The sequence below is a fragment of the Chinchilla lanigera genome, unplaced genomic scaffold, assembly GCF_000276665.1.
Source record: "Chinchilla lanigera isolate Chin_1 unplaced genomic scaffold, ChiLan1.0 scaffold00097, whole genome shotgun sequence".
Lineage (NCBI taxonomy): Eukaryota > Metazoa > Chordata > Mammalia > Rodentia > Chinchillidae > Chinchilla > Chinchilla lanigera.
Genome location: NW_004955498.1, coordinates 2703778 through 2715410, shown reverse-complemented (window position 1 = coordinate 2715410; position 11633 = coordinate 2703778). Strand labels below are relative to the sequence as shown.

Below are 11633 nucleotides of genomic sequence, written 5' to 3'. Positions count from 1 at the left end.
ACCACCCAGGAGCAGATATGATACCATCAGCCCTCACCCAGGTATGCTATGGGTGACCTGGGTGTCAGAGCCTTTTGCTGCGGTCTGCTCTTCAGGGTGGCTGAGAAGTTAGAACTTGAGATTTCTTAGGTTAAGTTCAGAGGCTGAGAATGAGAAAGGAAGCCCCAGCCGAGGCTGGTAGTCTGGAAATAACCCATACCTGCCACTATAGACAGCCCTGTACTGTGCAGGGGAGAATTCTCAGGGGAGCACCACCTTCGGCCTCAGGGTACTGAGCCTGGTTCTCTGGATCCTGCTTAATGTGGGAGTAGCAGAGAGGACCTGTGCTCAGCTAGGTCAATTTGAGTCTCAGTGGGGTAAGTGTGGAAGCTCTGAGCCAGGTAGCGGGTCCGCAAATAATACATACCTGCCTGTGTTATCAGCTCTGTACCTGGGATACACTTGCCTGAGAATAACCCTTCTAGTGGCCATGGATACGATGAACTTTCTGCCTTAGCCATCCCTGGGTCGGATTCTTTATCCAAAGGGGAGCACCCTGAAGGTGATCTAGGAAGTGGGTCTTGCCTGTGGTAGAAACTGAGGTAAGGCCAAAGAAAGTAGAGAGGGGCCCAAGACAATCTCCTTGAGCACCTCCCCTCAGCCCCATGAAGTCCCTGTAAGGTACTGTTTATGACTTCAAGTGACTTCTGCCTGTGGAGTCAGAGAGAGATGATAGGATTGTTCTGAGATGTACCGATTAGGTGAGGGGAGCAGAGCAAACATGTTCCCTGTCGAGATGAGGGCCTGAGGGACCTGAGGAAGTCTCACCCTGAAAGAGGGTCTCTGAACCACCCAACTCATCTCAAGTGTCAGACCTGGACCACACAGGAGCCCCCTGCCCATTTTGGGCTCAGAGTCTTGGTGTGTGGGGTACACTCAGGTACACAGAGATGGGGATTAAGGCTGTGCTGGCAACCAAGTTCCAAATCCATAGGAAAGAATGATGTCCCCCTCCCTACCCAACTAGAGGAGTTCCAACTAAGGTCGGGATGTGCGACCTCCCCGATCCAGTTATCAGGCCTGGCAATCCCTGGGCATGATGCGTGGATCTGAGTTTGCTCCACTTCCATGGGCGAGGCCCTGAGAGCGGTAACAGGCTTGGGCACAGTGGGTGCTTAGCACTCCAGCAAAGAGAGGAACCCACAGAAGTCTGCCCCTGCTGAATCCAGAGAAGTCCCACACAGTGTTGTCAGGCAAGGGATTCCTGATTTCTTCAACAGGGTCTGAGAGGTCCCAGGGTCTCTGAAGAGTAAGCAAGGCCTCAGGGAAATGGGGGAAACAGGCCCGGGCCAAGGCAAGATGAGAAAGGAGGCAGGAATGCAGGGCCCAGGACACATGACAGATGGGACCCAGCCTGCCCATTCTTTCAGTCTGAGTGCTGCCCTGCATTCCCACCTGGAATCTGGGGGAGAGGCTGCAGGTCACAGAAAGGTGAGCCTGTTTCTGGACTCTAGGGCAGGAATACAGGGAGGATTAATGAGGGGAAATTACACTCTAGACCAGAGGGTGACCTCCCAACAGACGTGAGCCCCTGGCATATGCAGTGCATCTTTGACCTTGGTCTTGGTGGCAGAGAGCAGAGGGCCTTGGTCTGAGCAGTGTGGCCTCTGGTCAACAGATCCAAGACATGGGAAGCCTGGCCCTGCTGGCAGGCTGAGGTGACCTCAGGCAGGACCTCGGAGAAGAGTCACCACACAGTATATCCGCCTCTGCTGTGTCTAGCGAGGTGGTGGCCTTGATTTGCCAGATGCAATTGGAGGTCGGCAGCAGGGAAATGTGAACACCTGGGCCTGCACCAGACAAGGGAGGGCCTCTGGATTCTACTCCTCTGTCAGTCTGGGGAAACCCATACAGAGCTGTGCAGGTGTGCTGTGCTTTTTTCTTCTTGAGATAAGGGAGGTGGCCCTTGATGTGAGGATCTTCATCAGGTATCAGGAGGAGCCACGTCCTGTTGGCAAAGGAAGCAGGCCTGGATCTGGGGGGAATCAAGGAGAGGAACCGGGGTGAGCACTGAAGTTTCTTTCCTCTTATTGGTACATGTGTGCAATACGTAATGATTATAATCATTGTGGGAACTGATACGTGTACATGGCACATGTTCTTTCTTTTTAAAATCTCCCTTCCCTCTCTTCCCTCCCCAGCCTTGCATCTCTTGGGATACAGACCATGACATACTGATCACGTTGCTCACAGGGACTTGGTGTAGGTGCAGACTTCCTGTTCCCCTTTTTTATCTGATGCTCCTTCTTCCACTCTTTGCCTCTCTCTTTCCATCCCTTGGTTCCCTCCCAGTATGCTAAAGAACTCACTCTTTTAAATTACTCAATTTTTATTTTGCTGTTTATTTATATTTTGGGTTTCTAATATAAGAAAAGCCATGTGATGTATAAATTTGTGTGGCTGATTAGTTCATTTAACATTGTGGTATCTTGGTGCATCTGTTTTCCTATGAATGACTCAAGTTTATCCTTCTCCGTGGCAGAGTAGTACCACATTGTGCGTAAATACCACATTGTTCTATCCACGCATCTCTCAGTGGACGTACAGTCCTCTTCCAAGATTTGGCCACTTCGAATTGTGCTGCTCTACACATGGGAATTCATGTAGCACAGTGATGTAATGTCCTCAATTTTCACAGGGAGATACCTAGAAGTTGAATATGTGAGTTGAATGTACATTTTAGCATTAGCTTACTAAGTAATTCCCATGTTGATTTCCATCATAATATTTCCAGTTTGTATTCCCACAAACAATGAAGAAGTGCCCATCTTTCCCCACAGGCTACTTAGCACTTACTATGAACTGATTCCTTTTAAGTAGCCATTTGATTGTGATTGTGTTAAATCTGCATAACAGTCTTGGAAGTATGGCCATTTTGGTTCTGTTGGTTCTGCCAACAGAGGAAAGCTGCCCATTTCCTAATATCTTCTTCAATCTACTGTAATTTTCACAGTCGAGGTGCTTCCCTTCCTTGGTTAGGCGAATTCCTGAGTATCTCATTTTTCTCAGTGTTACTGTGAGAAGTATTTCCTTCAGGTCTTTCTCTTTGTGTTTTTTACTGATGTAAAGGGACTCTACTGATATTTTTGTGTTGCCTTTGTAAACTTCTACACCACCAAATTTGACTATTTATTTATTTATTTTTGTCTTTTTGAGACCGGGTCTCTCTATGCAGTTCAGGTTGGCCTTGAGCTCACTTTGTAGCCCAGGCTGGTCTTGAACTTGCAACAATCCTCCTGCCTCAGCCTCCTGAGTACTGGGATTGCAGGTGTGTGCCACCACGCCTGGCCCAAATTTGATTATTAATTATAGGAGTTTTGGAGGTATTTTATGGAGAGGATCATGTTATCTGCAAATAACCATAATTTAAATCTTTCTTTCATACATATGCCCCCTTAATTTCTTGAAAGAATTCTCTATATTTTGCAAGATTTGAGTCAGTTTTTCTTCATGCTGGGTGATCTACTTCTCTCTTTTTTATTTTTTCCTCTCCCCCAGGTGTGATTTTCCAGAGTGTCAGTTTCAAATCTTGGAGCCACTGAATTGTTAGCGGTCATCACTCTGCTATTTTCCAGCACTGAAGGCTTGAAGGTAACCCACAGCCATGAACAAAAGGACCCCACAGAGCCTGGCTTCCCCTGTTATCAGTCAGGAGTCCCCGGTGAGGGTGGATGTATATAAACTGCTGAAAATTCTTCTAAGTGGTTACACGTGGAAGAACCTATGAAGTTGTGGCCTGGTTCCAAAGGGGACCACAGTCAGTAGAGGGAGCTACATATGGTTAGTAAATGGAGGACCCCAGGAGTTGAGAGGTCCAATTTATGGGTCCCTCCTGATGATGGAGGATGTCTTCAGCCCAGAAACAACAGATCCCTGAGAGTCTTCCTGTTCTCCAGGTCAGCCCTGGGAGGCACTAATGGCATGCTCACTTCTACCAGGGGGCAGAGAGGAGTTTTCCAGATGAGAACTGTGGGAGATCAGCTCCTCTCACATGCAGGCACAGACAGGAGGAAAGTTGAGAAGCTACAGAAGCACACAGGGGAAACCTTACTTATGTTCTTGTTGGTGAGACACAGAAGCTGACATCTGCAGTTCAGTGTAAGAAAAGTTGCTTTGGGCTCAGTTTCCAGAGGTTTCAGACTGTGGTTATCCAGATCTAAGGCAGAACAGCAGAGTGGAAGATATTGGTGGGAGGAAAGCTACTCACTATGTGTCCCTCAGGAAGCAGGGAATGAAGGGTGCAGTCGGAAGGAAGGTGGACCCTGCCCTGTCACCTGATAGTGACCCTCCTCTTCCTACCAGGCCCCCCAGCTAAGAGCAGGGCAGCTGTAAGCCCCCGCCATGCTGCAGTCACCTCCTGGAGGTCTTGCCTGTGATCCCATGGGCCTTGGAGGAAATCCGGACTTAAACCACAGCAGAGGCTGGCATCACAGGAGAGATGGGCACAGACCTTTCCATCAGCACTTTTGTTCCCATGTCAGGGCGACACAATGGGCACCTGCTCACTTCTTTTTAGAATCCTGGAGATGTCAGGGAGGTGAAGGGCCCTACCTGCAGTGTGTCTTCAGGCTGGCACAGGGAGCCCCACCTGGTCAGGAGACACACAGTTGCCCTATCCACTAAGAGTCAAGTTGAGGATCATAAGAGAGGAGTTAGTGTACGCCTGACCTGAACACAGACAGTTGTGCCATCTTCTGACAATGGACCTGTGCTTGCTGTCATCCCAGGCAGCCTGCACAGGGGGGTCAGACTGAATCTGCTCTCTTCAGTCTGTATGACTGGTCGCACTGAGGTGATATCCTGAGTACAAGTGGACTAGAATAGGGATCGCAGAAGTATGATCCCAGGGTCGATCAAGGGCCTAGATGAGGCATAGGGAACACAGTTACCTGAACACAGTGTCCTAGCCTCGGCCTGTCCCTTTGGTCCCTTGTAGTCACACCTGGGGAACACAGCTGTACTCCCATTCCCTCACTTCCTCTTTCAGTGTGTCCGAATTAAGGCTGATTTTTCAAGAAGGTGGCTCCAAGTCATTGCAGGGAGACTCGTACACCTAACCACTCACTGAGGTAAAGATGGAGCAGGTTCTGTTTCCCAGGACACATACACACCACTGAAGTTTTCCATGCCACCTGTTGCCCCAGGCAGCTATGGCCAGCTGTGTTCCCCGGGTGTCCTTTGTTACCTCTGAAGAGCAAGACACTTTTTCTGAGTTTGTCAGGGTCTTAAGTGAGCATAGAGTTGACCATTCACCTGGAGAAGTGTGGAGCTCTGAAGACAGCCCACCCGTCCTGTGAGGGCTGAGACAGCAGGACTGTGCTTGAGCTGTGCAGCCCTCGGGCCTCCACGCCTCTTACAGGAGCTCAGGCAACCAGGAGTGAAGGTCTTGTTGTGGAGCAGCATCCTCAGCTCAATCAGTAGAGCAGGCCCAGGCAGGCTCAGGAGTCAAGGTGAGGTGCATGCCCTGATGTGGACCTAAGGGTTTCCCTATTCCAGAGCAGGACACTTCATAATCCCAAGGGCTCATATGCGCCAACATCTTCCTTAGAGCCTTGTGTTATGAGTTCAACAGCACCCTGCCAAGGAGCCTCATTCCATATCCCAGAATCATGGGGACAAGAGGTTGTGATGTCTAGAGCACCCGCCAAAGAGAAGACCTCTAATGGTCCCTTGTGGGGGGCAAAGAGTGTGTGGTTCTCAGCTGAGGACACTAATAGTCTCCCTCTCTCCTCCAGGTGTCTGAGTCTTTGACAAAAAGCTCTTGCTCTCTGCGCAGAACATCATGATGCCCCATGGTCAATGGAGGGAACATAACACGCGAGGGGGAGGCCATCATACCCTAAGAAATACACAGGTCCTCACGGGTGCAGAAGGTCCCATGCATGGTGTACAGGAAGCAGCAGTCCCTGCTCCCTGTGCATCTTATTCCCCCTATAGTGCAGTTGGGGCCACACCGAGTGAAGGGTTGTGGCTTGCAACACCAAGTCCTCCTCAGAATCCTTGGGGCATGTTCTCTCCCCCAACCGCCATGGGGTCCAGTCAAGGGAGTCAACACAGGAAGGGCTCAAGACAAGACATGGAGGATCAAAACCCCTCAGAGGAAATGATCTGGCCTCAGACGCTGCGCCACATGTTTCTAAATGACAGGTTATATAAACTGGTGCCATTCCTGCTCCGCAAGTACCAAAAGAAGGAGCAGGTCACCATGGAAGAAATGCTGCACATCGTGGACCGTGATTACCGTGAGCATTTCCCTGTGATCTTCAGGGACTTCTGTGAGTGCATGTGTGCGGGCTTTGGCATTGATGTGAAGGAAGTGGATGCCCCTGGTCATGCATATGAGCTTGTGCCCTTATTGGGCCTCACTTATAAGGGATTACTGAATGATGATTCTGAGAGCTTTCTTCAAATCAGTGTCCTGATAGTCATCCTGACGGTCATCTTCATCAAAGGCAACACTGCCAGTGAGGAGGAGATAGCAGAAGTACTGAGAATGAGGAAGATCTTAGCTCAGAGGGATAATATTGCAATTGGGGAGCCCTGGAAATTCATCACTGTGGATTTGGTACGGGAACGGTACCTGGAATACCAGCAGATTCCTAATAGTTATCCTGATCGCTATGAGTTCCTGTGGGGTCCAAGGGCCCATGCTGAAACCAGCAAGATGAAACTCCTAGAGCATTTGGCCAGGCTTCATAGGAGAGATCCCAAGTCTTACCCAATTCTGTATGATGAGGCTTGGAGAGAGGAACAAGATAGGGTCAGGGCCCCTGAACTGGGAAGCTGGTCTCCATGGTCCTGGAGTTTTCCAAAACTACATCAGTAGATTAGCTCGCACTCCATGTGAAATGAGGCGGATTCTTCGGTCTGTGCTTTAGGAGGCGAGGCAGTTTTCTAAGCTGTGAAGGGCTACAGGAGGACTATGCAAATACCGTGTGTGCCACCTTGGCGTCTGTTTTATTTGGGTTACTTGGAAACTAGCACTTGCTTTCTTTGGACTTCTTGAAAATTTGTTCCTTTTTTGCAAGATTGAAGTAGATTGCACATCTTATTTTTGGAACGGTGCTCATGTTAAATGTAATTTTAGTTTGGGGATGAAGATATCTGATTATGATTTCTAAAGTAAATGTGATTTTGTGTGACACTGATCACAAATGGATTTTGCTTTTCCATTCCAATATGAGAATCTTTCCTTTTTGTGAAGCAAACTGCGAACTTTTCATTCTAATTGTGATAAGAAAGGATTTGAATAGGAAATCCCTTGTAATGTGGAAAAAGTTTCAATCAACTGAGATGGAGTACAGAAATAAAGATAAGACTGAAAAACAACCCTTAGCTTCTTATTCCTTTCTGCTGCTGATCTATAATATCAAAATATATATATATATAGCTGCATATGATTGCTTCTTTATCCTATTAGGGGAAATTACTGCCATCTGCTCATGGGCACATGCACCTCTAAACTTTTGTTGCACACTTGCCTTTGGGAGGCTTTGTATCTGTGGTGGAGATATGAGAACACTACATGGAGCAGAATCAAGTCTACCCCATAAGAATGTGGAGACCAAGAATATCACAAATGTCTGCAAAACAGAGCGACGTCCTCAAGAAATTAAAGGCATGAAAAAGAGCTCTATGAGAGTGGCAGAGAGCAGCCGCAGGTGTGTGCTGAGCCACAGAAGTTTGGGGCTTGGGGTAACTGCAGTGTTTTTTGCGGGAGTTGATCTAATGCAGCTGCAAGGTGGCCGAGCCAGGCCCTCAGATGAGGAGTCTTGGGCCTGAGAGGACAGCCTGAGAGCATGGAGGACTGCTCTGGGCAGTGCTTTTAGATGTTGGGTGAAGCTGAGAGGAATCCCTTGATGAAAAGAGTGGTCCTACACACGGAAGGAACCAGCAGACTTATGCTCAACATCTTCAAAGGTTTCTTGCGACATAAGGATGACCTTCATGTCAAGTGAGGCCATTATGTCTTCGAACAGGTGCTCTCCTGTCCGCTGGGAGTGTCCATTTGCCACAGTCTTGCAGTGCCAGGCTGACTGGCTTTTCTTGGACAGCTTCCCCTCATGAGTCCAGTTTGCCTCATACACTCTTACAAGAAGGACAGGAGGATCCGGCCAGTTGCTTTAGCCAGTTACCCAAGTGATCAAATGACTGCTGGCCAAGTGCCCCTCCTTCCAGAGCCCTTTCTCATTGTTCACAAGCTTCTTCCCCTGTGTAACCCCAGGACGAGATCTGGGCCAGTTTTCCATTATTTCCTTTCTGAAGGAGGTAGATGTTATGAAGACAGGAGATTTAATCATGAGTGGATGTTAGATTTTGTCAAATGCTTGCCTGTGTCAATATATATGATCACTTATTGTTGTCCTTGATTTTCTTTCCGGGACCTATTTAATTTTTGATTTGTGCCTGGTGTACCATCCCTGCGTCCCTGGAGGGAATCCCACTTCATCACGTTGTATGATCTTTTTGATGATTTGTTGCATTGTGTTTGCCAATATCTTACTCATGACTGTGCACCCATTTTCATTAAAGTTATTGTAATTCTGGACTCTAATTCTCTTCTTTGACTACATTCTTTTCTGGTTTTGGGATCAGGGTAATGATTGCTTCCAAGAATGACTTTGGGAATCCTGATTCCCATTCAGTTTCGTTAAGGGGTTTGAGGAGTATTTGGCATTAGAGCTTCTTTGAAATTCTTGTAAAATTGGGCTGTGAATCCCATGGGCCATCGACCTTTCTTAGTTGGCGGTTTTTCATGTAAATTATTTAATTTCATGGACTGATATTGATATATTTGGAATTTTACATCTTCTTTTTTCAGCTTGAGTGTTTATATATATCTAGGAATATCTACAATTCTTGTGAGTTCTCCATTTTATTAAGTCCTTTTAAATATTTAAAAAATAGTACATATTTGCATTACATGACATTTCCAATCATCTTGGGGGTCACTAATGGACAGTACAGCTGGTTTCTTTTTTTAAATTCCTTTCTGCTCCTTCCCTCCTCCCTCCTACTATTCTAGGTTCTCTATCCATATTTTCATTCTGGATGATTTTATTAATCTCAGCTCATATTATGGCATATAGTGTTTATTTTCACTGATGCTTTTACATTCCTGTACATGGAATATCTTTATTCTAGTTATTTCCCTTCCTTGTCCCCCTCATGCCACACCTCTGTTCTCTTGGTCCACTTCTCTATTGCAGGAGATCCATCCCCTTTTCTTTCTTCTATCCGTCATTTAGTACTCTTTTAGTTTTTACTTTACCTCCCTTAAATGAGTGATACCACATGGTATTCAGACTTGTGTGCCTGCTTTATTTCACTCCACATTATATTTACAGGTACATTCATTTTTCTAAAAATGTCTCAGATTTTTCATCCTTCATAGCTGATAAGTATTCCATTATACATAGATAGCACATTTCCTTTATCCAGTCATCTGTTAATGGGTATGCAGGCTACTTCCAGTACTTAGCTATTACAAATTGTGCTGCTGTAAGCACTGGTGTGCGTGTATCACTGCAGTTTAATGTCTTAGGCTCTTTGGGGAAAATAACTACCAGTAGGATTAGCTGGGTTATATGGAATTTCTAATTTCATTTATTTGAGAAACCTCCATGATGATTTCCACAATGCTTGCACTAGTGTACATTACCAGCAGCAGTGAAGGACGATTCCTTTTTCCCCAGAGCTATGGAGGCATTTGCTATGGTTTAATTCCTTAGTGATCGCCATCACTTCTGAAGTCATATGAAATATCAGTACTGTTTTACTTGCACCCCTCTAATGACCAGTGATGTTAAACGTTCTTTCATATATTTGTATTTCCTCCTCTGTGAAGGGTCTGTTCATTCCTCTTGCCCATTTCTTGACTGGGATTTAAATTTTAGGTGCTTTACTTTTTTTGAACACCTGGCTTCGGCACTCCACTTCCACTCCCTCCTCCCATGATGATCTTTCTGCCTTAGACATCCCTGTGTCAGACACTGTATCCAAAGGGGTACACCCTGTGGGTGGTCTAGGAAGTGGGTTCTGCCTGTGGTAGAGACTGAGGTAGGGCCTGAGAGAGTAGAGAGAGGCCTGAGACAATCTGTTGCAGCACCTCCTCTCATCCCCATGAAGGCCTTGCAAGGTACTGTGTATGACATCCAGTGACTTCAGCCTGTGCAGTCAGACAGAGAGGACAGCCTTATTCTGAGATCCACCGACTAGGTGAGGAGAGCAGAGCGAACATGCTCTCTATCCAGATGAGGGCCTGAGGGACCTGAGGAAGCCCCAGCTCAGAGAGAGGTTCTCGGAACAACTCGGACCCCTCTCCAGTGTCAGACCTGGACCACACGAGAGCCCCTCCTCATTTTTGGCTCAGGGGACCTGGAAGACAGAGCTTTAGAGTGTGGGGTACACTCAGGTAAGCAAAGACATGGAATTCAGGCTCTGCTGGCAACTTACTGACAGAACCATAGAAAGAAAGTTGACTCCCTCCCTACTGCACTACAGGAGCCCCACAGGTGACATCTCATCTCCTGTTATCAGGCCAGGCAATTCCTGGGCCTGGTGCCTTGACGCATGGTTTCCCCACTTCCGTGGATCAGGCCGTGAGAATGGTAACAGGCTTGTTCACAGAGTGTGCCTGGCACTCCAGAAAGAGAGGAACCCACAGAAGTCTGTCCCTGCTCTGAGTCCAGGGAAGCCCCATGAAGGTTTCTCAGGCAGTGAATTCCTGACTTCTTCAACAGGGTCTGAGTAACCCTAAGGACTTGGAAGAAGAAGCAAGGCCTCAGGGAAGTGGGGTGGAAAGGTCCTGACCCAATGAAGATGCTAAATGAGGCAGGGCTGAGGGTTCAGGACACATGCCAGATGGGACCCAGCCTGGTCATTCTTTCAATCTGAGTGCGGTCCTGCATTCCCACCTGGAATCTGAGGAACAAGGGTTCACTTTCACAGACTCTTATATGTCTTGGCAGAACTCAAAGGGAGGAGTTACAGGAACACTGAGAGAACATTTGTCGCTAGGACAGAAGGGGACTTTCACCCAGATGTCAGCCTTTGGAGGACCCAATGCACCTTTACCCCTAGCTTTTGGTGTCAGGGAGGAGAGGGCCTTGGTATGAGGAGTGTGGCCTCAGGTCAGCAGATCTAAGATATGGGAAACCTGTCCCTGCTGGCAGGCTGGGGTGGCCTGAGGTAGGTCCTCAGAGAAGAGTCACCTGCCCAGTACTTCTCCTTCTGCTGTCCTAGGGAGATGGTGGGCTTGATTTCCCAGATGCAGCTTCATGTGAGCAGGGGGACAATGTGACCACCTGGGCCTGCCCCAGACAAGGGAGCGCCTCTGGATACTACGATCCTCAGTCTGAGGAAACCCATTCACAGTAGTGCAGGTGTGCTGTGCTTTTGCTTCTGTTGTCTCAAGAAAGTGACCCTTGCTGTGAAGATCTTTATTAGATATCGGGAGGAACCAGGCCCTGTTAGCAAAGCGAGCAGGCCAGGATCTGCCAGAAATCGCAGGCATGAATTTAGGGGAGAACTGAACTGTTTCTCTTCTTAGTTCATGTTCATAGTACATAATGATCACATTCATCATGAGGATT

At 47.5% G+C, this 11633-nt stretch overlaps 1 protein-coding gene across 1 annotated transcript; it reads left to right on the top strand.

Annotated features, from left to right (window-relative positions):
• Positions 1-6067: 6067 nt before the first annotated feature.
• LOC102019616 (melanoma-associated antigen 10-like) lies at positions 6068-6865 on the top strand. Its single transcript, XM_005406472.2, has one exon. The coding sequence runs from the start codon at positions 6068-6070 to the stop codon at positions 6863-6865; it is 798 nt and encodes a 265-aa protein (XP_005406529.2).
• The last annotated feature ends 4768 nt before the right edge of the window (positions 6866-11633 follow it).